Raw genomic sequence first — 27230 nt, forward strand, 5'->3', positions numbered from 1 at the left:
CAGGAGCATTTGCCTTTATCACCTCATGTTTACTCCATACATATATAAGGACTAATACACAAGAACTTTCAAAGATGACACTCGTTTCTTCAGGGAACTTGCGATTTGATTAAAATGCTGCACTTTCACCTCATTGGCAGAGCTAATCAATGTCAGACTGGCCCAATAAGACCGATTGTATTTTTTAACAATTTGCCATCTGAGCCTGAACAAAAGACCCATTATTTTTAGTCTGAGTGAATTTTATCATCTTTCTACACTTGTAACAATGCCTGCTCATAATTACAGAAATATAACACTCTCTGTACTGTAGTTTAACATTTAACTACATTATAAACATCATGAATGTCCTACCAAACTAAATAGTATCTTGAATAAACAGTCATGCCAGTTAAAACATCACTGACACTAAATTAGACATTTAGCCATGACCAAGATCATAAATCCAGACTTGTTAAGAGCTCAGTTCCTAGTGTAATGGCCATGAGGAGACAAACACAAGTAACCCAAAAAAGGGAAATCTCATTCATATGCCAACTGACAAATAAAATAATGAAGATTTTCACTTCATATCAGTAAAACTTCCAAATAACAATGTTCATGCAGATACAGACACAAACTAAACCTTGGAGGTAAAAGACGCTTCTAATTACAAACTCCTGGTCTGCGCTGGCGACAGAACCAGAGTTCCAGCAGCATGAATAAAATATGTTTGAAATCTACGTTTTAAAGCCAGAGAATGTGCTTTCAGGGTTTTATTTTAGTTGCTGCGTGTCTGGGGCCAAATAACCTCTGAAAATCTTCCTACAATCCCACCTGGAGACTGGATTATCTGACATGGCTAAGTGATGCACCGCAGTGCTTAAAATAAACAAAACACAATGCATGTGCAACACTGAATGTGTCTTTATCTTGAATTCATGTTTCCAGAACCAAGCTTTCAGAGCAAAACTGCATGTCTTTAGACCCATGTCTGTTACTCCTTCACAGTTTTTGCATTTGATCTACAGATTTTCTCACTTGCGTTTGTGTTAGCATACACACCTACAGCACAAAATTACATTTTCAAAAACAGGAGCTCAGAGAAAAGAAAACAGGAGTTGAAGCTGAGGAACTAGTGTGATAAAAATAGGCTTTTTCTTTCCTAAGGGAGGAAGTAATAAGCCTCCTTCTGCAAATATGCTCTATGAAATATTTTTTATTTTAGTTTAATTCTCTTCATGCATGAATGGTTGCAGAAACATTTGTTCTGAGAGACTAAATTGGCAGACAAACAGTACAGGAAACATTCAAACTAGATGTATTAGATGCAAATATACTAGACCAAAAGGAGCTCTCTTGCAAACCAGCATTAATGCTGCTGAGAGATGGACATGAGTGGGTAGAAATACATATCGTGATAACAACTGATGTGATATCTAACCTACACTTACCAGCCACTTTTCACTGTGGCATTTAAATGATTCTCAGTTGGTATTAAGGGTCCAGAGTGTGCCAAAAATATGTTCCCCCCTACACAACCAGCAGCACTCTGAACACTTAATACAAGGCAGGGTGGATCAATGCTTTCACATTGTTTACACTAAATTCTGACCCCATCGGCAGCAGCACAAATCAAGACTCAGACCAAACTCCATTTTCCAATCTTCTACTGTCCAATTTTGGCAAGCCTGTGCAAACTGCAGCCTTAGTTTTCAGTTCTTAGCTGACAGGAGTGGTACTTGGTGTGGATTCCTGCTCTAGGATTTGAGTTACTGGTGTCTTCCTTTCAGCTCAAAACAGTCTAGTAATTCTCCTCTGATTTCTGCCCCATGAACTGCTCTTTATTGGATATTTTCTCTTTTTCAGACCATTCTCTGTAAACTTTAGAGAGAGCTATGTGGGAAAACCAGCTGATTCTGAATGTTAACACCAAGTTTGTCTGGAACTGACAACCATGGCATATTCAAAGTCACCATCCTGATGCCAGATATGAATTTCAGAAGGCCATCTTTACATCTTGACCAGTGCTTAAATGCACCGAGTTGCTGCCGTGTGAGTGACTGGGTAGATTTGTATTAACAAGCAGCTGAACTGGTATATCTAATAAAGTGACCTTTAAGTGTAAAATGCATTTTTATTAAAACTTCTTACAAAAGTCTAACTCCAACTGTTTACAAGTTTTGTGAGTTGTTTTCTGATTAACAAATAAATAAATAAATACATAAATAAATAGAGTACTCATACCTGAACAAACACAGTGAAAAAAATCACAGTGATAATGGCAGTGAGGAAAATTTCCCTCTCAGGAAAGTGCTCTTTTTTAAGCAGGAAACCAAGGGAGAAGGCAATGGCACCTCGCAGGCCACCGTAGGCTATAATGAACTGATCCTTGGTGGTCAGCTTGACAATGCGGAACTTGTTGATTATAAAGGTCAGACCAACAACACCTGGAAAGAACAGTGTACAAATTAGTCAGGCTTTGTATGTCAGTGATGTTGTAAGTGTTCTAAATGCAATCTTTCTAGTGTCTTTAGATTGCAACAAAAAGAAAGTACGGAAATCTCAGAAGATTTCAGAAGAATATCCAACTTTCTCCGTATCTTTCTGTGCTGTTCTAGCTTTGGGTTAACCTCTTAGGGTCAGTTAGAATTAATCTGAGCATTTTTTTTCTGCTGTATGAGGAAGGCAAAACATCCACTTAAAAATATTAGGTAATTTTCATGAACACAAATCAACCAAAGCCACTGAAATATGAAAATCTATAGCAGTGACATAAATGACCTGAAAGGTAGAAAAAAAAAAAAAAAACACTCTTCAAAACATGAAAAATGCTAAAGCATACACTCTAAAGCATTGAGCACCTCTGTGTGAAATATTTAAAAAAATATGAATTTGGAAAAAAAAAAGAACAACAACAACAAAACAAAAAAAAAAACACTGGAACGATCACAAGACAAGAACAACTTTGAACTGCTTTCCATCACAAGATGCTGTATCATATGATCCAAATAAGATGTGTGTGACTTATGACTGATCATATCTACAGTGAGAGAACCCTGCAGTCACTGATACTTTCACTTTCAATGCCACCCTGGCAACACACATATATAGACACTGGAGAGTATGACAAATCAATAACAAGAAGAACTTATGACAACTCAGTGGAGAAATCCTCAGCGGCAATTCCACCAACAGCTGTGTAATACCACATGATGGAAACACTTAATCCCAGTTCTTTTATTAAGAATGCGGCCTTTTTTTGCAAATCACAATGTAACCCAATCACCTCTTTTGCCAAAGAAAATAAAAAGCAAACTAACCTTGAACGCTAGCAATATAACAAATATACTCCTCTGTTGCATGACACTATGTCAGACTTGAAATTTGCTGTCATGCATATATTTGAAGAAGTCGTGCAAAAATACAGAAGCAGGACTGACCTATAACCCGTGCAACAAGACACAGAATGACTGTGACAGTGACGAAGGTCCAGTTCCAATCGTGAGGTCCGGCAACCGTGGCCACTCCCAGAAAAATAAAGATTAGAGTCTCACTGACACTGCTCCACATTTTCAAGAAGTATTTAATGGTGGTGTGGGACTTGTGGGATATGTTGGCCTCCACATAGGGTCGCATCACGGCGCCGCATGCTATTAACCTGGAAAGAGAAATGGTAATAACAGATTGTTTTTTAGATATACAGAAACAATTAATGTGGGGTTATTTTGGTCTCATTTCTCATCCAATTGAAAACATTACTGACCACAATAAAGTCATATAACACAGAACCACTTTATGTTTTAAAAGGAAAATATGGTTAAAAGTAGTACCAGTTTTCCTGAGCTGGCAGTTAGAGTGACCACTAAAAAAAAAACAAACAAAAAAAAAAAAAAAAAAACAGCTCAGAGGTTCAGTTACGGACTAATTTGGAAAAATAAACAAAGTTATCTCACAATTCCTGTCTGGCAGCCACTTCCCTGTTCTAATCTAGTCATGCAATGTTTGTGTGTCAAAAAAGGGCCAAAAGCAACTGACAAATATGCTCAATAATCCACAGCAGCTGGTCAACATTCCTCCTCCTTGTCAGTATTGCCTTTTCTTTCAAGGTTTTGCAGAAATGATAAAAGGAAATCACATCAATAAGTTCTTTCTTTCCTCTTTCACAGACCAGTAATACAGAAAACCAAATCCAGATTTTAATATGAGGGGCAACACAGCTGCAGGCAAGGGATTGTCCTTGAAGCTACATATCCATCATTCCTGACTTAGGGGTGAGACTAACTGCATCAGCACCTCCCGTCAGGAACATCAATAAGACCTGTAATCTTAAACAGCCTGAAAGTAAACAGAAAATCAATTGCTACGTACTACAAGAGCTGATGAAATAGTATGTCAGAAAATGCTATACATGCCACTAAATCCTAGCTTGGTTCAGGTGGCATTAGATTAGTTTCCCAAACCACTGGCTATATATAGAATATAATCTTCCTGAACGTATATAAGAAGTGTAATTTTCACCCAGTGGTAAGAATATATAAAGATTATGGCATCTAAACTCTGAGGAGAGGTCCAGTACAACATAAGAGTATCTCACTCAATGTAACGCTATGTTGGAATCAGGAAGAACTTCTTCTTCTTTGTAACTAGTTTCCATGGGTGATGAAATTCAGTTTTTCCCCAACCGATCAGTCATTTCGGATTTCAGCTCAGATGTGCAGCCATGCCATTATACTGCTTGCTGGGGTTCTAAGAGTGCAGTGGAGTGAAGTGAGAACAATTCAACATATTTCTCCATTTGTTGTACAGTTGTACAGTTGTACAAGCAATAAGTGTGGAGAAAAACCCCAGCCAAAAAACAAGACATCATTCTGGCAGCTTTACGGCTGCGATAGTCCCACCCACAGCACTGATTAGCCAACATCCAACATGGGTCAGGTTCCTCTTCAAGTTTCAGACTGTTCTTAAACAACAAACAAAACAAAAAACAAAAACAAAACAAAACTGAAAAAACACTATGAAGACATTAAAAGAGGGATTAAAGAACCAGAGTTAAAATCTATTAATTTCGACTAACGAAGGTCGGCTGGATCATTCACATTGTATGTGAATGAAACAGTTAAATATAATTTGGTGATCTCCCACTGGTTTACATACACTTCAGACGTTCTCATTCTTAACAGGTGAATTAAACGTGTCACAATGCCAGACAAGCCAGTCATCTTGATTAAGTGGATGAATTTAAACATATGTCCCATCCAGTAAGGGACTGGTGAGGTTCTTATTGACAGTGATCATTTTATTTTGATTGTATTTCATTTACTTACTTTTCTGGTTAGGCCACTGCAACCCTTGTTTTTGGTAGCGGAGCAGTTTCTACACCAAACAATCACCAGTGCAACTATGTTTCAACAGCCTACTAATACCATCCGACCACTGTGAAGTCTCTCAGCCTGGTGTTTTGCTAGTTTCAGTTTCTTAACATGTGGAGCTATGAAGCATTAGATAAAACAACAGGCCAAAGGTGACAAAGTTTATGGTATTTAGAGACTTGGACATGGACAATTTTACATTCAATACATTCATAGTTTAACTGGAAATTGCTTGCTTAGTGTCTTGCTGCACTGGTCACAATGTGTACTAGGTTTCACTGGAATAATAATAATAATAATAATAATAATAATAATAATGGATTGCATTTATATATCTTGTAACTGGAAGGTTGCCGGTTCGATCCCCAGCTCTGTCTGTCTTGGTCGTTGTGTCCTTGGGCAAGACACTTCACCTACCCCCTACTGGTGATGGCCAGAGGAGCCGATGGCGCGATATGGCAGCCTCGCTTCTGTCAGTCTGCCCCAGGGCAGCTGTGGCTACAACTGTAGCTTGCCTCCACCAGTGTGTGAATGCGAGAGTGAATGAATAGTGGAATTGTAAAGCGCTTTGAGGGTCTCAAAAAGCGCTATATAAATGAAACCCATTATTATTACTCAAGTACCATGAATTTCAACTTAGCTTTGTTACAATTACTGTAAATTTACACAACTTTGAATCACTTAAAATTCAGTGATATTGCACAGTAAAACTGAATAATCTTATTCATTATATAGAGTAATACTGAGATTCAATTTTGCCATATCCTGCATGTAGAACACAATCCGACAATGTGTTATAACGCTGGGGTTTTCGTGGGTTGTTATATACCAGCCTTGAACAAACTTACGCCATGATGCCGGAGAGGTGGAATATCTCAGCAGACAGGTAGGCCATGTAGCTGTACAAAAAGACAAAAAGAGGCTCGATGACGCGCGTGTGGGAGGTGAAGCGTGAGGTGAAGGCAGCGAGGATCCCGTACAGAACTCCAACTAGAACGCCACCCAGGGCGACTACAAAGAAGGAGATGACTCCCAGGAAGCCTTTCAACAACGTCACTGAGCCAATGCCTGAAAACTCCTCAAAAAGGTGGTACAATACCTACGAGAGGGAGAGTGAAAGAGGGAAGAAAAACTGAATAACAAAGAAAAGGTACTAACTAATGAATATGAATTGGTAGGAGAATAGTTTAAGAAACAGGATTATGATGGGTGATAAGGACATGAACTAATGTCTTAGTCAATCCAGTCAAGGGGCTAAGGATAGAATGTATTGTTTGCTGACTGTGAAGCTCCTTTTATTTTTTAACATGAAAATAAATTTGGCCTCTGGGCTGGTTACACATTGTATGAATAAAATGTATATACTAGTCCCTGTAATGCCAGGTAAACAAATCAGCAGAATGCCAAATGCCAAACAGTTTTAGCCTGAAAAATGTCTGCCTCATATATATCAGTCTACTGTACTACTTAGACTGCAGTTTGGTCACTCACCACAGTTACGGCATCATTGAGTAGTGATTCGCCAAACACCAGGATGTGCAAGAGCTCATTGATGTGGATCTCCTCAAACACAGCAAGCACAGCAACAGGATCCACAGCTGATATGATGGAACCAAAGAGCAGGCACTGCAGAAGCCCTATTCTGCTAAGGATTGAACTGCTTTCTGTACCAATCTGACACACACCATATAGCAAGCCCCCAACAAAGAAGGCATTCCAAAGAGTACCCACGACAGCAAATATCAGGATTGTGCCCAGGTTCTCCATAAAGGGACGGATGGGCAGGAAGTAGCCAGCATCCAGGATAATGGGGGGCAGCAGGATGTAAAAGAACAATTTAGAGTCCATCACTGGTGGGACTGTTTCACCAGTACCTCTGATGATTCCCCCTACCAGCAAGCCCACCACGATCAACAGGCAGCTCTCTGGCACAATGTTGGATAAGTGAGGAACCAGATGGAACCCTGGATGGAAACAAAAGAAGAGACAAACATGAACAAGTGCTTGATATGAGCAGCAGAAGGTTTGTATATATAGTATTGACCACCTGTACTCACTGTCAACTACAAAACAGATGTAATACAAATTCAATGTGAAAATCGAAGGAAATGGATCTTAAGTGAAAAAAAAAATTATTGTGTTGGTTTATGGGTTAAATGATAAGTACTAAACAAATAGTGTGGACACACCCTGAAATTAACTGGAATTATTTCGAGCTCTTTTCTGCTTTACAGAGATTACACAGAACTAACATGTCAACCCCAAACCACAAGCAATCATCTGTAACATACATCACTTATGTGTTATGCTACCACCCACACAGCTAATTCCTTCTTGTGCCTTAGATTTATTTTTATTTATTTATTTATTTTTTTTTTAAAATAGTGCACAAAAAATAAGCTTCTGAATTTATTCATCACTGTTAACATCAGCATGAAATGCACCATTCTGCACTGGTGATATAGGCAGGAAATGCAAAAGGAAGAATTTTGTGTGGGCTGTATAGACTTGCCAAAGCTTGCCTGTCCTCACGTACTCATTCCAACATCTTAATAAAAAAAACAAAAAACAAACTGCAGCTGCTGGTATGTTAAAGACCTGTGTAACCCCTGATCCTAACACCATCACCTTATGTACTCTTGAAGGAAAAAAATGAAAATGACATGCAAAAGATATAATGTAGACAGATCTTGAGAGACACGAGAGACCAACAAAGTCAAGCGTGCAGTTTAAATAAAGTTACTATCGCCCTACGTTCAGGACATGAAACAATACATAAGTGCTATATTTTACCTTTATTTTTATTATTTAATTTACATTAAATTTTTATTTGATCAGCTAATCTAAATTGGTGGGCATTCCAGAGAACTGAAATAACCTTTCCCAATCAGGTGGTATTGCTTGAGGCTACATAGCTCATGTCACGGCACAGAGTCTGTCAATACTGTATGCTCACAGTAAGACTTTGCCACTCCCAAAAAACGACATATGTATATATGTGTATTTGAAAGCCTATCATTCTGATTATCAAAATACATACACAAGTTGCCTATCCATGTTGAGGCAATGGAACAACTGCAACTTTTGGAAAAACAGTAAATAAAAGGGGATGAAGACTTCAAAGGGATAGCAGAAGGCATCCCACAGTGGGGCTGTTTTTACTGTACACAGGTATGTGTCAGTATTTTGCTGGCAGTGTAATAAATAACACGGCATAAACAGAAACTTAAACAGGGCAGGGTTACAACAACACATCCAGACAAAACAATATTTTTGGGAAAGATCATTTTACACTGTAAATCAATAAATTTGGTATTTTAATATTGAATACATTCATCTAAAATAGCACATGTGAAACTATCAGTGAGCAACATAGTTACAAAGTTCAATCATCATAGGACAAAAGTGGTTGGTGCCTGAAAGCAGTACCAGCTGAAATAATAGCTGCTGGATTTGTACCCCTCTTTTGAACAAGGAGAGATGAGGCATGAAGATGGTCCCTCTGATCGGCTTACTTTTACACAATGTGATTAATGGCACGCTAAATGAATGTTGACCAATTAGTGCATAGTGCAGCATGTTTCTCAGTTATAATACAATTTGTTTCTCATGTAAATATCAGACCTTCATGCCAGTACGCACGTTTATTGCTACAACGCAACGCATCATTTATAGTGAAAGCACATAAGCATACATGTCTTAACGGTATGTAAAACACCAGCATCACAAGTTACAAGTTGGGCATTTGTGAGGGTGGTCTTGGTGTGTTTCACGCTAGGGCAGCTTGAGCACAACATTAACAGTGTTTCAGAAAAAGAAAGCTCAACAAGTGCATGTCTGTGCGTCACACAGCTGCAGGATTAGAGGCTTTATCTTAACTGGTCTAAGAAGACTTCATTTCCCCACGATAAGATGCCAGAACTCAAGTGCTGCTCTTTCAAATAACCTTAATATAAAAAGAAAAAGAGCGTCACCTAAACCTCCTGGGAAGCTCAGTATCCAACTGGGTCAACAAAGATATTCTATGAGAACTGCTTGAACACAGTAAACGAGAACTTTATGAAATTTCAGCCAAAAGGATGGGATGTGAGCAGTATGGAAATTCCGCTGCTCTTTCTGGAATTTTCCAAAACATAGTGTCTTCTCAGAAGAGAGGGTTGATGTGCTCTCAAGAGGCTTCGAATATAAAGCTAAATTAGCACCACAAATTAGCACCTTGGTGATTACAACATCTCGACTCCCATAGACACGGTTACATAACTACAAAGCTTCTTCTAAACGTGTTGCAGGCATCAACACTACAGGGATATCTGTTAGTGTGGGGGACATCAAATTACACAAATCAGCCTGCACACCCCAAGCTAAGCTAATTGGTACTCAGCTGAACAGAATTTAAAGTGAAAGGCCTTCCTCAGAATTAATACCCATGATAACATTTTACACAAAAATGCCTGCCAACAACTGTGGTAGGTCATATCCATTTATCCTTTTGCTTCCTTGATAATGCATAAATAATTGCAACCATTTCAAGTAATTTTGAAGTTACTGTTCTAAATTTAAAAGCATAAAGTATGCTTAATATGTTATTCACTTTAATTGGCGATCAAAAAAAATCTTTGTTCAAACCATTGTCTATATAAATGGAGAACTTCAGGTGAGAGGTACAACAGTATCTTGAGCCATCTGTAAAACAGTGAAGCCTACGCCCATGGTTTGTTGCAGCCATTTCAGCCAGTGGCATTGGGGCTTTTCATAATTGATGGAATTATGCAATACCATCTGGAAAGCATCTAATTTGCAACAGTTTCATTTCTCAGGCCGTCAATGATCCCAAACTGTATTGACCCCCCCAAAAACCCCAAAACATTACACACATACATTGGAATACTGTCAGTCATGGATTGGCCTCCCCAGAGCCAGGATCTCAACATTATTAAAGGACTGTTGGGTTAACTTGGCAAAGAACAGTGCAAAAGGAAGCCAAAATCCAGAGAGCTTTGAATGTTCTTCAAGCCCGGACAACTATTCCTGAAGATTAAAGTAATCTTCAGGAATAGTTTACTATTTTCATCTTATACCCATTTCCATTTTTGATTGCACATTTCAATAGATCACTTCACCCATTTCCCACTTTCCTATCAAAACATAAAAAATGAGAGGCGCCACATGACTTTAACACAGTCCTGTAACTTAACTGAATATGATTTTTTTTAGCAATGCTCACACAGAAAGCACAAAGTGTCATACAAAGATTTTACAAGTCTAAACTTCTCGTCACACCAGGAGAGAGCTCTAAGGCTACGTTCACACTGCAGGCGAAAACGCATCAAATCCGACTTTTTGGACCCTATGCGACCCATATCCGATCATGGTATGACAGTGTGAATGGCACAAATCCGATATTTTCAAATCCGATCTGGGTCACTTTCGTACGTGGTACTGAATCCAATACATATCTGATGTTTTAGAAAGCGACTGCTGTTTGAATGGTCATGTCGCATCAAATCCGTCTTTTACGTCACTGACACAGGACAGACGCCAATTATCAGCGCCGGAGAAGTGCCCGAGAAGACATCGTGAAGGTTTCCTGGCTATCCAGTGTAGATGTTAGTGAAACCGCTGGGAAGACAAGGTTGGAGAAACATGAACATTTCATTTGTACTGTATATTCTGCAGATTCTGACAGAAATCTGCAACTATCCTTTGAAGCACCGCTCCTCTCTAAAACTGCAATGAGGATAATTATTAGGCCATATGTAAATAACAAAATAACTTTATAACGTAACGCAAAATTGGGAAACGTAAAGTCTGAAACAGTCAAACAATATTGTTTGCTCTGGGTCTACACAGAGTGCGTTGTGTGTGACGTCTTCTTTTGCACATGCGGGCCGCTTTGAGGGCTCACACTAGAGCACGTTTGCTGTCACATTTTATTTGTAGTGTGAACAAGCAGACAAAAAAAAAAAAAAATCGGATTTGATCAAAAAAAAAAAATCAGAATTGAGCATTAAGACCTGCAGTGTGAACGTAGCCTTATTCAAAGAAAAGAGCATGTCATTATACCCAACTGTGAGTCTGAGTAAAGGGAATCTACGTCACATGTACGGTTTTTCCAAAGCATTTTCTTTTTTTCAAAAGATAACATATGTAAGAGGGTGGGAAGCCAGCAGTGGTATTAATAGAAGACAAACAGAAGATCCCTTCTGCAAAGTGCTCTTCTGATTGACGCTGATTGAATCTAGAATAAAATAAAGTTCAATCTCAAGGACATGAAATACCCCTGCAAAACATTTCTAAACTGCTCTAATGACTGAGTGTTGCAAAGAAACACAAAGCCCTTTGACAAAATGTTGGGCAGTATGGTACTTGAGGAAAGGGCAAACAGGTCACAACTGTATGGTATAAATGTATTTCTGCTGGTGCATTGAGCAGAGGTAAACTTAATACTGGACCCAAGAATGAAACTCTAAATGTGCCATTATCATTCATGAGTGACTGTAGATGCTGGACATGTATGCCACTATCATTACAGACCCTTCTAAATATAAAATTCTTAACACATGCAATATTGGGGGCTAAAGGTTAAGTTAAAGTAGACTGAACAACCCATCCTAAGCTAAGTGTTGACAGCACATTGTTAAATCTCTTAAGCACAACTCCAACTATGGCCTTCAGCAATCATCTAATGGAGGGTAATAACACAGAAGATAAGATAGAGAAAAGGAGGGAAGTGAACTTCAAAGAACACTGGCACAAGCTGGTACACAACTCTATCATGATTAAGACATGGGTATGTAGGAAATAAATGTCTGAAGGGCCATGTAGTGTGTAAGATAAAGACTTTTTTCATGCCATGTTCTTAAAGTAGAAGATTAGGCAGTTTCTCATGGCTGCTTTTCAATAAGGGCAGCTGCTGTGTCCTTGCCCCATTGACTCCTGGGAGCCTTTATGCAACAAGGTTATTGAAAACTAGCAAAGGGTAACAGCTCTTTCAATTCTGGATGTGTACCCAGTGTCAGTACTGCCTAGTACGAACTACACTGTCATTCCCAAAACCAGGAAGTGTGCCCTGTTGCCAGGTAACTTACTACAAACCACTGGCAACCAAATCAGCTGCATTAAGCAGACACAAAAGATAGCAAACATATTTAAAGAGTTTCTTTGTTTAAAATGGTGACGTTCATCTGGTCTTCTTTGTAGTAATTGAGATACAACAGGCAGCTTTCTAACACCATAACATTGGCATTCACAGTGAGGCCAAGATTTGCATGTATTTTAGTGAGATGCAGTCCCAGTTAGGTGTTGTATAAAAGTTATTGTGAGTTATTGTTCAGTGCAGACCATTGGGGTCAAGTTGCTTGTGGAACACAGCATTGTTTGTGAATTATTTATTACGGCCTTGTGGTGGTATAATTTAGTATGATCCCTGACGTCATATCTATACAAAACAGCCGCAGGGATTTCCTTGCAAGGATATGATTCTGAGTTTTGTCTTCTACTATAACAACTGAGTGGAGTACAATTTAGTGAGCATAAGTAGTGTCAGATGAACACAGGTTTTTAAGCGAATAGATTGAGGTTTTAAACACTGAAAGCAGTAAAAAAGAAAAGGATGAAAATTCGATGCTGTTGCCTGATTTGCCATGACTTACTTTAAAATATTAGTAAAGCAACTTTCTTTCTATGGCTGTTTATTGCATTTATCTACCCATGAGGCATTTTTCTAAATTAAACTGAGATATAGCTGATTATATCTGATTATAAACCATTAAACCAGTTGGTCAATATGTCCAATTGCTTTAAAAGCATTTTGCATGAACACACTTGGTATTTACTGTAAGCATTTTTAAGCAAAGATATTTATCTGTAAGTGTGGCAGTTCAGTACTTTTCTTTGTTAAAAAAATCTGGGCTTGGTTTTAATAAATAACACCATACAGGTATGTGGAGTAGACTTTGTGACAGAGTGAGTCATTCTTTGCCAAGGGTTTGGGTTCAAATTCTGTACTGGGAATATTTCCCACACAACCTAAGGCCCATATCTAACTTGTTTAGTTCTACTGCAAAAATCAAGAATCACGTCTTAGGCCGCACACTCTTTACAACTTGAATTACTCATAAGCCAGGCCTTGGTTGACTCTGGCAGGCTGCTTCAACAATATATAGTAGCTGGAAAACAAGAAACCAAAAAACAAAACCTACAATGAGAGAAAAAAAAAATATTGTGAGCGTCACCTGGGGGATCATTTACTAAGCAAACAAATTAGCCTAACAGCCTCAGAATCTCGACTCAAGACACAGTTTCTAGTGATTACAAGTCACAAATGGGAACAAATCAAACCACAAGCTTGCAATCCCTCAAGTTTAAAAACAGGAAGGAAACAAAGACGTCACCACAGACATGAAAACAGTTAAAAATGCGAAAAGGTACCACAAAAGACATGTAACACCATCAGCAATTTTATTAACTGCTGGAGCTGCAATTCTGGGTTGAGTTTTGGCACTGATTATGTTCTTCTTCTCATTGTTTAACAAGGCCATATTTTTTTAGTTAACATCAACAAAACCGTGCACTTACATATATATGCCCACTCAATGTGGGATTTTCTGAGCGATTGAAATGCATGCCTTCATTCACTTAAAGTTATAACCTGTTTCCATATTATGGCAAAGTCTGGCACACATTTAAGCCACAGTGATTGATAACCATAATTTGTATAGCCAAAAAAAAAAAAAAAAAAAAAAAAAAACACCTTTATGACATTCCTCTTTAGTTTTGGACTCTGAATTCTGACGTCTCACTGTTAGCGTTTTGGCCACTGCAATGCTAGTGTTTTGAAACCGGAACTTACCATATTTGGAGAGAGGGTGGAGTGTTAACTTATAAGCTAACGTTGGCTAACAAGCTGCCTCCAGAAACTGTAATGTTACAATGCACAGACACAAGTATCTGCTAATTTACTAAGACACAGGCTAATAATATACTAGTATTTAACTCTGGCTGAGGGAAAACAAACTTCCTGCCCTGTAACCCTAACAGCTATTTGTCTGATAAAGGCCCGGTTCACAGACTAAACTTAGATGAGGTGAGGCCTCCCAAACACCAATCGGCTACAGTTTTCTTTGTCAAGAAAACTGTTTTCTTTGTCAAGAAAACTGTCAGTCAAAGCGGTCACACCCCTTTTTCCACTATGCAGATAGACAACTTAAAGGAGAGGGAACTATCCATATATGCTAAAAATGTTCTTTTTAGAGTTATTATTATTGTAAGGTTGGATATTTTAAAATAAGAGTCTGTGGAGATACATGTGCTTTATATGCCAACCTTGAGGGACTGCTAGAAGAACTGCAATGTTTTGCAGCCATGGGGGCTTGGTTTTTTTTTTGTTTTGTTTTTTTTATGAGAGAGGATAGGAAATCTGTGTAGGTATTGTTTTACTCTTTTATCTATCACTACAAGCCTATATCACACGATCACAAATCTGCTTACAACTTAAAAAAAGGCAATGGCCATTTCATGTTAGGATCTATTCCTTTTTTTTCTTCCCTACAAGAAATAAATAAGGTTCAGGTTGCAATCTAATTTCTACTAAGTAACAAATTACACTCATGCTAAATGTGGAAAGAAATTCAGCTAAAGCATATTTTTCATCCCAATTAAAGAAAACATAATTTTTAAAAAAAATGGATGCTTGCAAACACAGCGTTGCTCTTAACACAAAGACAACATGTTTTTATGAGAACTTATATATATATATAGTGCACTTCAAGTGGACTTAGCTTTGGGGTCACAAGATAAGATATGATATTTGTGGTACAGTGTTTATGGCCTGATTACAGAGATAAAAATAGATACCTTGTGAATATAAAGGCTTTGACTCTTAACCAGTGTTTACGGTAATGGCAGCTTGTCAGTTAAATTGCATCCCCTGGTTCTGATTCATGTGAGAAGATTTGGGGGTGGCTATAATCAATTTATGTAAAGTACTCAGTTGAAAAAAGGCAGAGAAAAGGCACCATGCACAGTCAAGGTTGCTTCAGAGACAAATGGTCTGTGAATACGCTTTTTAGCTTGTAAGATATAAATTCAGTGAACATGAATCAGAGACACGGCTGAGGCAGAGCAGGGTAGCAGCCACTTTGAATCGTTCAGAGCCCATTTTAAGTAGTCAAGGGATAATCGGAGGCTTAAGGTCACCACTGTCCTCTGCTGCTGTCAGCCTACACATTCATCTAGTCTCATTTTTTTAATTTGCCTTTCTTCGACTTTCTGTACTTTCCTCATTCCTTCTGCTCACACTTTCTGCTAATGCTCATCTATCATTTTTACTCTGTGTCCTTGAGCTGCATCCTAACAAGTAAGCTACCCAAACCAGGTGGACCCTCTTCCTGTCCTCTCCCCTGAGATACTGGGCTTCTTGCCCAGACAGTGAGGCAGTATCCTCCCTGGCTACAGGCTGCTGCTCAGTCAGGCCCCTGATGTCACAGGCAAGTGACAAGCTGCTGGCTCTCATAATTTAAAAAAAAAAAAAAAGAAAGAAAAAAAGAGATGGCTCAGGACAAAACAGTGTTCTGTAGAAAGCAGAAAGCCAGGAGAAATTGATGGTAAAGACAGTATAAAGGAGAACACAAACAGTAAGGGGGTAAAAAGCAAGCTGCTTCTGAAACATTGCTCAGGACAATACTGCAAGGTACAGGTAGGGCCCAGGTAGACTAAATATCCAGACTGCTGTATCAGGTTGCTTAGTCATCATTGTAGCAGGGAGTGAATATAGCTCTTAAACATCTTCACCACATGACACTGGCAGATCTGATGAGTAATCTTCCTGAACAGCAATATTGATTTGCCCTCTCACAGACTGAGCTGAGCTATTTTGAGCAAACTAGTTAAGTCTGCATACAAGAGTCATCATTAATGCACAACACAAGTAGGATGGCCTAGGGGTCAAACATGATGCTTTAAAATTATGGTTGGTTTGCTTGACAACTTCCATTCCATATGATTTATCTGTGCGATCTACTAAAACTGCACTTTAACTCAACTCTTTTGATTCAAATGTGCCGTCTATGAACTGTAATTCTGCATGTTTTTCATAATGTAATTATTCACCTGAAAAACTGGCTGTTACCCGATGTAGGAGAGACTTATAGAATTTGGGTAAATAAGATAACACTAAATCAGGTATTTCCAGAAAAGGCTGCACTCATACTGACAGGTCACGTGGAGCTTTCACATAACATCACACTCACCTAATTTCATCAAAGAGGCAAGGAGGACCCATAATGAGATTTCAAACGGGACCCGTACGTTTTCGTAGTTCAAGTCTAGCACAGGGAAAGCCTTTCCAGTGTTGTTGTGACTGCCATGGTCAGTCGCTTTGTGTGCCGTGGTAGGAGAATGCTGGTCGGAGCTGGCAACAGCGACGGTAAACACGGAGCCCTCCAGAAACACTAAAACCATCACCAAGAACAGTCCACGAAGCCGGCCCGAAGACCCGTGTGACACAGTCCTGGAAGGCATTACTGCTGAAAAATAAAGGCGACCTTGAATGAAAATGAATCCGAGTTTGTTTGGGTTTTTTTAACAAGTCGGCTTGAAAAACCGGGCAAGTTTAAGGAAGTTGTGCCAGTTATCGCTTCGTAGTGTCGCGTTAGTTAAAACTCGTCAACCGTAGAAGATTCTGACAGTCAGTTCGTCAAACTGACACTGAAGCAAAGCGAAACCGAACCAGACCCCTCATTATGTCAGTTAACGGTAGCTAGCTAGACTTCTTCGCTTGTTGTAGCAGGGTAAACAGCCGCTTCCAGCACAGGTCGTTGTGGAAAGAAAGCAGGAAACGCCAAGATGCTGAAAGAGTATCTTTTTTCCTTTTACAACAGCCCAGTGACCTCAGTTGCTCTTCGTAGCGGCGTTTCACAAGTTTGTCCGTTTCCTTGTCATTGACTATCAACGTCTTCTTCGGTGGAAGATGTCATCGTTGATGCTGGAGGTAAACGAGGCACAGCGGCATCCCTTCAGCGTCTCCTCTCTCCCCCTCCTACCTAAGACAGTCGTCCGTGAGGCGGCCGTGCTCAGATACTGACCTTGAATAGAAGCTACACGGCAGCTGCCACATTATGTGTTCATCATGTGCCCCGACTGCACCAACTTTTTTATATTAACCTTCGTGTGTTCCGCATCTCCACGGTATGTCCGGAGAGACTAGACCCTGTGCTGAGCTCAGATGGAGGATGCGAGGGGTGGGGGTACTTGTGCGTATGCTCCCCCTCTGCCTCGGAGGCTTTTTTTTTTCCCGTGGTGTCAAACCAAGTGGCGACTTGACTTGTCTGCAGCTGTATTATAGCCTCATACAGCCTTCAAAAAGCACACCCTTTCGCGGAGCTTTAGTGGGTGGGATGAGGAGTAGAGTGAAGTGGGGTGGGGCGTCCGCGTATAGTGACACCTATAGGAAAGGAGGTTTAAGGTGTGGGATCTCCACAGCGTTTCTCCTCTGCACGCCTACTCTTGAATGGGCTGTGTGGAGCCTGATATTGTTGGCATGTGGGTGCAGCAGGGAGGCCAAAGATCAGGGTTAACTACAAACAAGAGTTCAGAAAGCATTGTTCATTAGGGATGCTTCAAATAAAACCATAGTGTTTTGTGCCTTTGCCTTAAGCCAAATAAAGTCTGGGGACGCAATTTTAATTCTCAATTGAAGCATGGTGAGCAGTGATATTTATAATACATAATTAGTAATGTGATAGCTGCATAGTGAGGGGTCAGTGGTCAATTTCAGCTGCCAGCTGCAGCCCACAGAGGTCTCAATATGCCATTCAAGGACACATATCTAGAGTGCAAATAATGACTCAGCACTTTTCTAGTGATTTTCCAAACATACCTGTCAGATTTAGCAACATGTAATTTCCTGCTGCATCGCAACGGTTGCTTCTGTTTGAGTTCTGTGCTTAAAGGATACCCTGATGGAGTTGACACACGACCCTGAGTGCATAAAGAAAGCTAGAAGGTAGTTCATTTTTGTCAAATGGATGAATTACAAAAAAACAAAAAAGACCAAAGAACCAATCCATAAAATTTGCGGTAGATTGTTTTTTTTAAAAACTTATTTACTTTTTCACTTTTTTTCTAAAGAGTCACAAAAGTTAGGTCACGCTAAAACAGGAAATGAAAAGCGGCATGAGCTGATTGTAGATTTGCACTCATGTAACTGGACATTTAGATAAGAAAATTTCCAGTGAAAAGAAGATGTTAATTTTCTACGTCCAACCTGCAAAACAAAAGTAACTTAGATCACGTCTAGTCTGTCAGAATGATTGTGAGTGTGCCATTAATAAGGTATGGTTACTGCTGATAACAGTGTACTGCATTACACCCACCACTTAAACTCTGTTTCAGTCAGAGTTCAGGTGACAAAGCGTCTGTGCTGTTTGTCGCTTATTTCTTAATATCTTTATAACACTTTATAACTATAAGGCATTGGTTTTTACAGCTCTTTGTTGTGGTTTCTATGGCGCTTAATAGTTTCTATCAGTTACTTACATCAGGGGGACCACAGAGCCTGCTTCTGCTTTACTGTGGCTAACAGCCTTTGTGGTGGCAATAGATCACAGATTTCTTCTCTGGTACTAAAAGTATACATTATATACTATGTGTATGTACTACTGATCTTTGTAGGATGCTGTAATTGGTATTAGTATGCAAGTTTTAAACACAAAATATTTGGTTTTGTCCCAGTAGGGGAAGCACAGATAATAAACACTAAATACTGATGACTAAATTTAATTTAGCTGTGTTTGGTTTCAGTTTTCTGGTTACTTGGATTGGTGGCTCACTCTCACACTGTCACAGTTTATTAATAAGCCACTAATAATATTTCACTTCTTTTCTTATTATGCATATTGAATGAATGTCTGCTGTGAGGAAATATTATTGTCTTTGGAACTAACAAGCACATCCATTAGAGGATTTACTGTACATGATGATTGTTTTGAATATAAATACTTTCATCACTCTTCCCACTGCAAATGCAGCAAAGGCTGTTTTGTATATTATGTAGTATGGAGCTGGATGTCTGTGTAGGTTCTCAGTCATCCATTCATGGTACTCTTAAGAGCTTAAAAAAAGAACATGGACTTTTTAAAGTTTCTGAAGACATCTCACCTCACCAGAAATCCACAAAGATGCACAGAAAAAAAAGTCAGATACCAACTAGGGAGAAACAGAATGACAAACCAAACAACATTGCCATTGCTTATGTAGCAGGTTTGTTTAAGAAACTGAGGAAAATTCTCTCCAACCATGACATCCCCGTGTACTTCAGACCCAGCCACGCCCTTAGACAAAAATGTTTTGTCAACTCAAAGACAAAACTCCCAAATACAAGCTAAACAATGTAGTGTGTGCAGTGCAGTGACAAGTGCTTGGATGTCTAAATAGCAGATTGCAAACAGCCACTCCACAAGTGCATGGACCAATAAGACATATGGTTTGAGAGACGAGTAAAAGAGGCCATCTATATCCACAGTGGATGACCATTGCTGAACAGAGGTGGTGGTTTACAACACCAGCTATTAGCCACCTGCATACAATGCAGTCCTGAGATTCCTTCCCAGGCGCTTCATACCTTGCCTCAGGTGACTCCAATCACACACATGGTATAGTGAGGCAAGGTCTTACTAAGGTCTCCCCTCAACCCCTGATGATTGTAATTGTCCACGCCTTTTTTCTCACCTTGACTCGTGATGACGCACATGGTCAATAGTAGGTCAATGACCTCCTCCAAAGGGGAAAAACCTCACTGGGCACCATTTGTTTTTAGAATTGAAGAAGGCTCTTGGATGAGAGGTGAAACGTCTTCACAAACTTGTTTTTTTTTCATGCTCCTAAGATTATGGAACAGGATGTCAGTTTTCATTTTATTTACTTTTAGCATCTAAATTCATTACAGCAATTGTGCTGAGCCACAGATAGCGGGTGAGAGAGAAGCTGAGTTTATTGATTTGCTAGTTGTATTTATAGTAATAGTTAGAGCAAGCCCGAGGATTCACTAAATGCACTTTTACTGTGTGGATTGTATTTTCAAATTTGTTTTCTATTCTAAAATTCAGATTTAGTAACTTTTCGAGAAGAGCAAAAGGAACAGAAACACACTGATTAATTCACAGCCCTTAAGTATTTGTAAAATTAAAGACTGCAAATTAATCAGTGTGCTCCGGCCCCCTTTGTCTTCTGAGAGATTGCTGTCCTTGAGCTGAGAAGCAGCGAATTTAGACACATTTAGTTGGCAGAAGTCTTAAAGCCTTGTTTTACTGGTACTACCCAATTCATTATACACTGTAATTTCTGACAACTTTTAATTGTTTAATAATTAAATTATTGCTATGAATATGAATGTGTACAAACATCTGTACATCTTTACTGATGTAAATAGTATGTAGTGTTGTTATTCTTGGTATTCAAAAGTCAGACTCTGCAACAGAACATACCATACGAAGCATGACTTTCTGAAACAACTTGTAAATGAACTCCCTACAAAAACAGCAGTGACCTTTTATAACCGGTCAAGGTTAGAACTAAATTCATAACCTTTATCTGCCCTCTTTAGCTCTGTTGTGGTAAAGCTTGGTTGCCAAAAGCTTTGCTGTGTGAACCCACATTTCTACACCATGATTCCAAATGTCATCCAGCCCTTGGAGAAAATAATAGTGGGCAGGGTGCTGTGGTTAGCAGATATGAGGGAAATTACCCAGGAAGACGGTGCTAGCCGCATGGCCAGCCTATCGTACTGATGCTGAAACTAATTATAGCAAATAGATTATGTGCTTTAAGGCCACATGAACTGGAAGCCCTGGTGGTTCAGTGCTGTAGTTAAGGGCACTTTACACCATACAGCTGAAGCCAAAAATTCTAATATGATCAAAGATAAATTGTACTTGACTAAAATAAATCCCATGCCCGAGGAAAAGGGAGCTGCATATTGAAAGCGTTTCATCTAAGATCAGGCAAAAACAATTTTATTGAACTCTACTGACCAAGCCTGCAGTCCAAAGCTTGTTTGCTTTTCCTTTTTGGTAGACCTTCTTTCATATACTTGTAGCTAAAGAAAGTACAGTCTCAATGATAGAAGTCAATTTTTCTTCTTCTAAACTGTGCAATTACACAATTTTCAATCGTAAAACTCTACCAGCTCACCCTGACACTAAAATGGTTTATGTATCTGCTTTGAAGTTTCTATTTTCTGCGTTTATCTGCATGGCGCTACTCACTCTGCTTTTACCCACAAACCACTTAATGTGGAGCAAAACAAGTCAATTATTGCCAGGCAGCATTTGAACCTCTGAAGAAAAAAAAAGCTGTAACTTTTACCATTTCCACTGGATTTAAAAACAAGGCAATTGAGAAGTTTCGTGGTTACTTTTTCATTTGTTTGCGTTCATTTGGGGAAAAAATGACTCCAGTATAAAACCCTGAAGCATGTACAGATTTGATCAGATGCACAACACAAACAGAAAAAATGGAATATTTAGGGCCATAAATCCCTGTTTACATAAATATCTGCAGTTTACAAAAGGTCATATTGGGTTAGAAAATCACATAAGAAATTCAGAGAAGTTTAGCTGTAAATTACTGTCTTAATATTCTACTCAGAAGCTGTCTGCATCACTGTTGCAGTCCTGGCTTCAGGCTGACCACTAATAAAGTGGCTTTGCTGTACAGGCTAGCAGGATCCACTGCTGTCACCTTCAGGATTTGTAAAGCTTTACCAGCGGCAACCTGGAATGACACTTAGAAAAACAAATGGTGACATGATGCCACCTGGTATAAGCTGTGTAAATGATGACGAGCTCTGACAGCATGTCTGCCAGCAAGAATAGTGGCAAAATATTTTGATGGCTTGAATCGCACTCTGTTGGGGAGAGGTAGTTATTTAAGGATTCTCTAGGCTAAGAGCCATTTCTGAGATTGAGCTGAAGCATCTGGATAATGTCCAGTTCCCCCCCCCCTCTTTGTCTGCTTCCTCTCTCTCCCAGAGTGTCCTTTGCTTTGAACCTTTCCCCCCATTTGCTGAAAATATTATTACTCTAGCGAATGCCAAATCACATCATGTATAATAAATATATAGTAGCTCTTATTATGGCCATGTGGTCATGGCATGCTATGGTTCAGACAGTGACTGGAGTGTCTGTGTAATCTGGTGACTGATCAGAATCCACATGACCAGTATAACATAGATGGCTGAAGTAGATTACTGTAACTCACAGCACGCACTGTTGGAAACAATCATTGTAAGATGAACAATAATTACTGCAGTACAAAGCATGGAGAAATATCACGTACAGCCAACCCTGTGGTGATACTTATTTTAACAAAAGGTTTGGAATAAATGCCGTCCAACACTGTTGGAGAAAAGAGTAACAAAAAAAGTCTGATTTGATTCTTTAATATCATTTTTAGCATTTTTACCTTTCCAGACTGATAGATGCCAGTGACTTTGTTTCTCAACTGTTTCCTGTGTCACTTTGTCAGACAGGTTCTGTTTACAGGATTTCTTCATTCAGCAGGTGTTGCAGTATTCAGGCCTGGGTGTGGCCTGTGAAACTGAAATTCGTGACTTAAAAGGCTTTTTTTCACATAATAAATTAAAACGACATGTTGTATTCGCTTGGCTTGTCTTTGTCTAATATTCAAACTAGTTTGATGGAATGTGACAATTGCAAAATTGCAAAAAAATGCAAAAAATTAAGAAATCAGGAAAGGAGGAAATACTTTGTCACAGCACTGGATGGTCAAATACATGACATGATAGCAACAGTTATGTTGGTGCCACATAACATATATTTTACAATCCTATTAAGTTGTTATTCTTACTTGTTATTCTCTGGGCTTCAGAGTTTCTCACACATCTCAAAAATAAAGAAATATATTATGAAATGGCCAGATTAAGAAAATGCAGTGTATGTGAATGTAGATTTGCAAGAGAATCAGCAGTACTGACAATAATGGGTGTATTAGTGGGAGGTGCTGAGTAACAAAAGCCCGTGTATCAGGTGTGGTAGATGGTAGGGCTTTGTCTTGTTCAATGAAGCAGGCTAATTCGACACAGACCTCCAAACTATACATGTGCAGTAATTGTATTGGTAAGGTATATTTTAAGGTTTTGTCACTTCTGAGTAGTGATGGGCAAAGCAGGGCTTAGACATTTTCAAGCAGTTGTGTTGGAAAGGTTTAAAAACAGTCTGACATCCATCTCCACGGTCACGCCTACTGGCTTGCTGTTGTCATATCTTGATAATGACATTTTGTGAAACAGTGACGCAGACGAGCATTGCACAACACTAAACAAGGCTGCTTATTATATATACCAGATCAATAATTATGGCTAATACGTGCTTTGGAGAAATCGTCACACAAACAAACAAAGACCATTTTGATTGTTCAAGCCAGCAAGCTGTGACTGTAGTAGACATCTATTCTGTGCACTGCACAACCAAGCAATTTAGAAAGCAAACTAGATGAAGCAAAGACTGCTGTGTTTATCGTGATAAGCACACAGGTTTGCCCCCAGCCCTGAAAAAAAGGCAAATCCAAAGTTTGGGTGTGTTTGGTTGATTTTTGAGGATTTGTGTCAAAACAGCTTCAGTTCAGTAATTCAAAGAGAAATATTTTAAATAAACAAATGCCTAAATGTGTTTTGCTTCTTTAAAAATGAATTAAAAGGTAACATTCATTAAGTTATCGCAGGCTAATTCTAACTATTTGGAACAGCCTATTTCACACTGACCAATACTCTTTAAATGTGAGTAAATGTCACGGTTCAGCGATTGCTTAAGGGAGGATGAAGAAATTTTTGTTAATGTTTTTACAACTTAGAGTGCTGTGGGTGCCTTATCTCGTGACATGGCCTTGATGTTTTATTCACTCTGTGTGAGGTTTTGATTACACTGAATCTAGGCCCTGAGGCCTGTACACTGAAAAAATGGGAATTGGCAGGCTTTTGAATTTGCACAAATGAATTTAGTTAATGCTACACAAGCCTTTCATGTTTCTCTTATTTACATGATTAAATAAAGTAGCATTTACTTGATTATAAACAATACTGAGACTACTCATTTTTCTTGCATTGATTTAAAGTGATTAAATTAGAATACTAAAACCATTGTAATCATGTTTGACCACAACCGGAAATGATGCAATATATTCAAAGACAACAACTAAATATGATTGGATAATAAGACCTAGAGTCTTATCCAATAAGACAACAACATAATTTAAGGAGAGCGCAATTGACCGCCAGATTCTGGAAGACTGTTTAGCCACATGCAACCTTTGGCACTGAGTCAGGCATACTGAGAAGGTAAGTAATTTAAATACATTTGTTTTAGTTGGGTACGTTTTCACAGAATAGTTGTAGTGCATGCTATATGAAACGTAATCTGTAATGCATCTGCATGTTGTTTTTACAGTGCTAGCTAAAGTTGGTATTAGCTTTGTGGCTAAAGCTGAAAAATAGTAACAAATTGCAGCTGTTGTCGGTCAGATATGGAATTTATGCATGTGACACAGAGCACTGACGTTTTTGATGGCTTAGCAAGTTAAAACGTCACTGAGAGAGCGCAATAGTGTTTGTGTTACTCGTGCTAGTTATGGCTACAGTGGCTAATTAGTCCGGCTGTAACCGTCAGAGTTTAAGAAGCTGGGAGCCCCACAGTGCCATACCTTAATTCTTGCTGCTGACACGCACTCAAGTTATAATAAGGATCCTGCCACCTTAGACGTGGGTTTAAGAACCTGTGCCCGTAAATGCCAAATCATTTTTCTATTTAGTCATTGTTTTAGGTGAAGTGTCACTTACTTGACTATTCTATTGGTGAAGCTCAAATAATACAGCAGATATCTACAAGGAGATAAGTTTGTTCAACAGAGTGTCTTATTAAGTGATGTATTGTGAATTTTCCAACATCGTCCTAACAAAAATTAGGAACCCCCCCCCCCTCCTTTTTCTACTTTGTGTAGAACATATGTGAGCTGCTTCTCAAAACATTATGTATAAATGAGAGAAAGATTGGTACTTTAAAGAAACCATGCTCTTCTGGACTGGAATACCCTTTTTCAATTAAAATTAATGTTTTCTTGTGATGGTGGAATTTTTACCTTTATGATTACAGAAGTCAAAACATCAGATGATGATAGCTTACCATCTAAACTCCCCATCTCTTGGCAATTCTGAATTAGAGGGCTCAGCTGTATCGGCCTTTCTAGTGGATTTAAAGAGTTAAAGACTTAAAGAGGAGATAGCTTAAATCATTAGGTACATATTCCCTGACATTGTAGGGGTCGACCTTGGACAGTGTGTGACATAAAGAGTATAACTTATAGAAAGGGAATGGTACTGGCCCAAAGGGCAGCAGGTGGATTGCCAGAATACTGAAAAACCATATCTGCATTGTACCACAGCATATTCTACATTGTCAGAGAGCTTGGTGGCTGGTACAGAGAGCACGACAGAGCTTTTGAGCTCAGCCCAGTATCCACAAGAATATTCACTCTCATTTCACTCTGTGAACTCCTTGAAACTTATCCATTGGTTGACTATGAGATTGGATCAGTCCACATTGTGACTTTAAAAAGGCATATAGAAATAAAAGGTGTTCATATAAGTGTAATAGGTTCAGTCTCATGTATTTCATTAGATAAATTCTTCTTTTTTTTTTTATGTCTGATCTTTATAACTTTGACTATTGGGTATGGATAGCTTTATGAAAACTAAACTGAAATGATTCTTTCTGAATATGTAATTCTTTTTTGCCTACAGAGTCCTATGGGGAGTCCTATGGTCCTAAAGACTGTTTTGGCTGACGTAACCTGTCGAAGGCTCACTCTCTAATGGAGCACCTGAATCAACTGAGGATCTCATCGTTGAAGTCAAGAGACAGTGTTGTCTTCAGGGCAGTTTCAGACTTCAGTTTATGGATTCCTTGTTTGGGAATGAGTTTCTTAACCTCACCTCAGTTTCAGAAGTAGCAGACAAAGGGACTCTTAAAGCTATTGACATGTCAAAGCCCACCACATGGACATAAAAAAAAGTAACAGAGTTGGTGAAACTCAAGATGGAAAAGACTTTTTCATACAGAAGACATGAAGTTGTTCGTGATGAATGGTGGAGGCTTTCATGGCAAGATGGCCTGATCTATTTGATTTCCATGAGGTAAGGTTTGCCTCATACACGGTGTTCTTGTGGTATTAGCCTAAAATGGTTAAGGCACAGTTGTTATTTGACAGCCCATTTCTTCAGCATGAGTGATTGCAGCCTTCTTCCAGGTATTAAACCTTTGAAGCTCATTCCTCTGTGCTCATGTTTTCAGATCAACGCTGAGTTTAAGAGAATTGCCACCATCCCCCCTCAGACAAAGTTCCTGGCTCAGGTGGCTCTCCACTTGGACAACCTGGTGAAGTTGGTCAACAGAAGAGGAGAGCTTGGACTAATACTGAAAAGAATTGTGGCATAAATGGATAATGTAAGTGATTAAGCCTCAACATTCACTGAACATGATCCTCTTTGGATGAAATGTTATAATTGTTGTGTATATATATGTGTGTGTGTGTGTGTGTATATGTATATTTGTACTATTCTTAGTTAGCGTATTGTCTGTCTTGTCTTAATGTTGGTTTATAATGGAGCACTGTAACAAAAAAATAATTTCCCCCAGGGATCAATAAAGTATTCTGATTCTGATTAAAGAGCAAGCTTCAGCAGATAAACAAGAGTTGTCCTTGCAGGCATCAGGGTGGCGAAGAATTTGGATAATGTAGCATTTGCTGTGATAATGCTATTTGGACTCATGTATGCCTTAAACCTTGCCTACCCTGCTGACCTTCGCTACA

General features: G+C 39.0%; 1 protein-coding gene and 1 long non-coding RNA gene across 3 annotated transcripts in view; one reads left to right on the forward strand and one right to left on the reverse strand.

Moving 5' to 3' along the window:
* The window catches only part of slc9a1a (solute carrier family 9 member A1a), a 31019-nt gene extending 13243 nt beyond the window's left edge, over window positions 1-17776 (reverse strand). The window contains exons 1-5 of one of the 2 annotated variants that reach the window (XM_084943817.1): window positions 16601-17776; window positions 6843-7315; window positions 6200-6450; window positions 3423-3640; window positions 2227-2429 (exon numbers count right to left, since the gene is read on the reverse strand). In XM_084943817.1, coding sequence (XP_084799943.1) covers window positions 2227-2429; window positions 3423-3640; window positions 6200-6450; window positions 6843-7315; window positions 16601-16871 — 1416 coding nt within the window. In that variant the 5' untranslated portion in view covers window positions 16872-17776. The remainder of the gene's footprint in view (window positions 1-2226; window positions 2430-3422; window positions 3641-6199; window positions 6451-6842; window positions 7316-16600) is intronic. The other variant, XM_084943818.1, reaches the window with a different exon arrangement.
* A 6724-nt stretch (window positions 17777-24500) lies between these two features.
* Window positions 24501-26944, forward strand: LOC146378087 (uncharacterized). The gene is made up of 3 exons (XR_014801677.1): window positions 24501-24702; window positions 26161-26553; window positions 26711-26944. It is a non-coding gene; the product is annotated as an uncharacterized LOC146378087 (long non-coding RNA).
* The last annotated feature ends 286 nt before the right edge of the window (window positions 26945-27230 follow it).

Source organism: Perissodus microlepis, chromosome 11, assembly GCF_051167445.1.
Source record: "Perissodus microlepis isolate ML-2025 ecotype Zambia chromosome 11, ASM5116744v1, whole genome shotgun sequence".
Lineage (NCBI taxonomy): Eukaryota > Metazoa > Chordata > Actinopteri > Cichliformes > Cichlidae > Perissodus > Perissodus microlepis.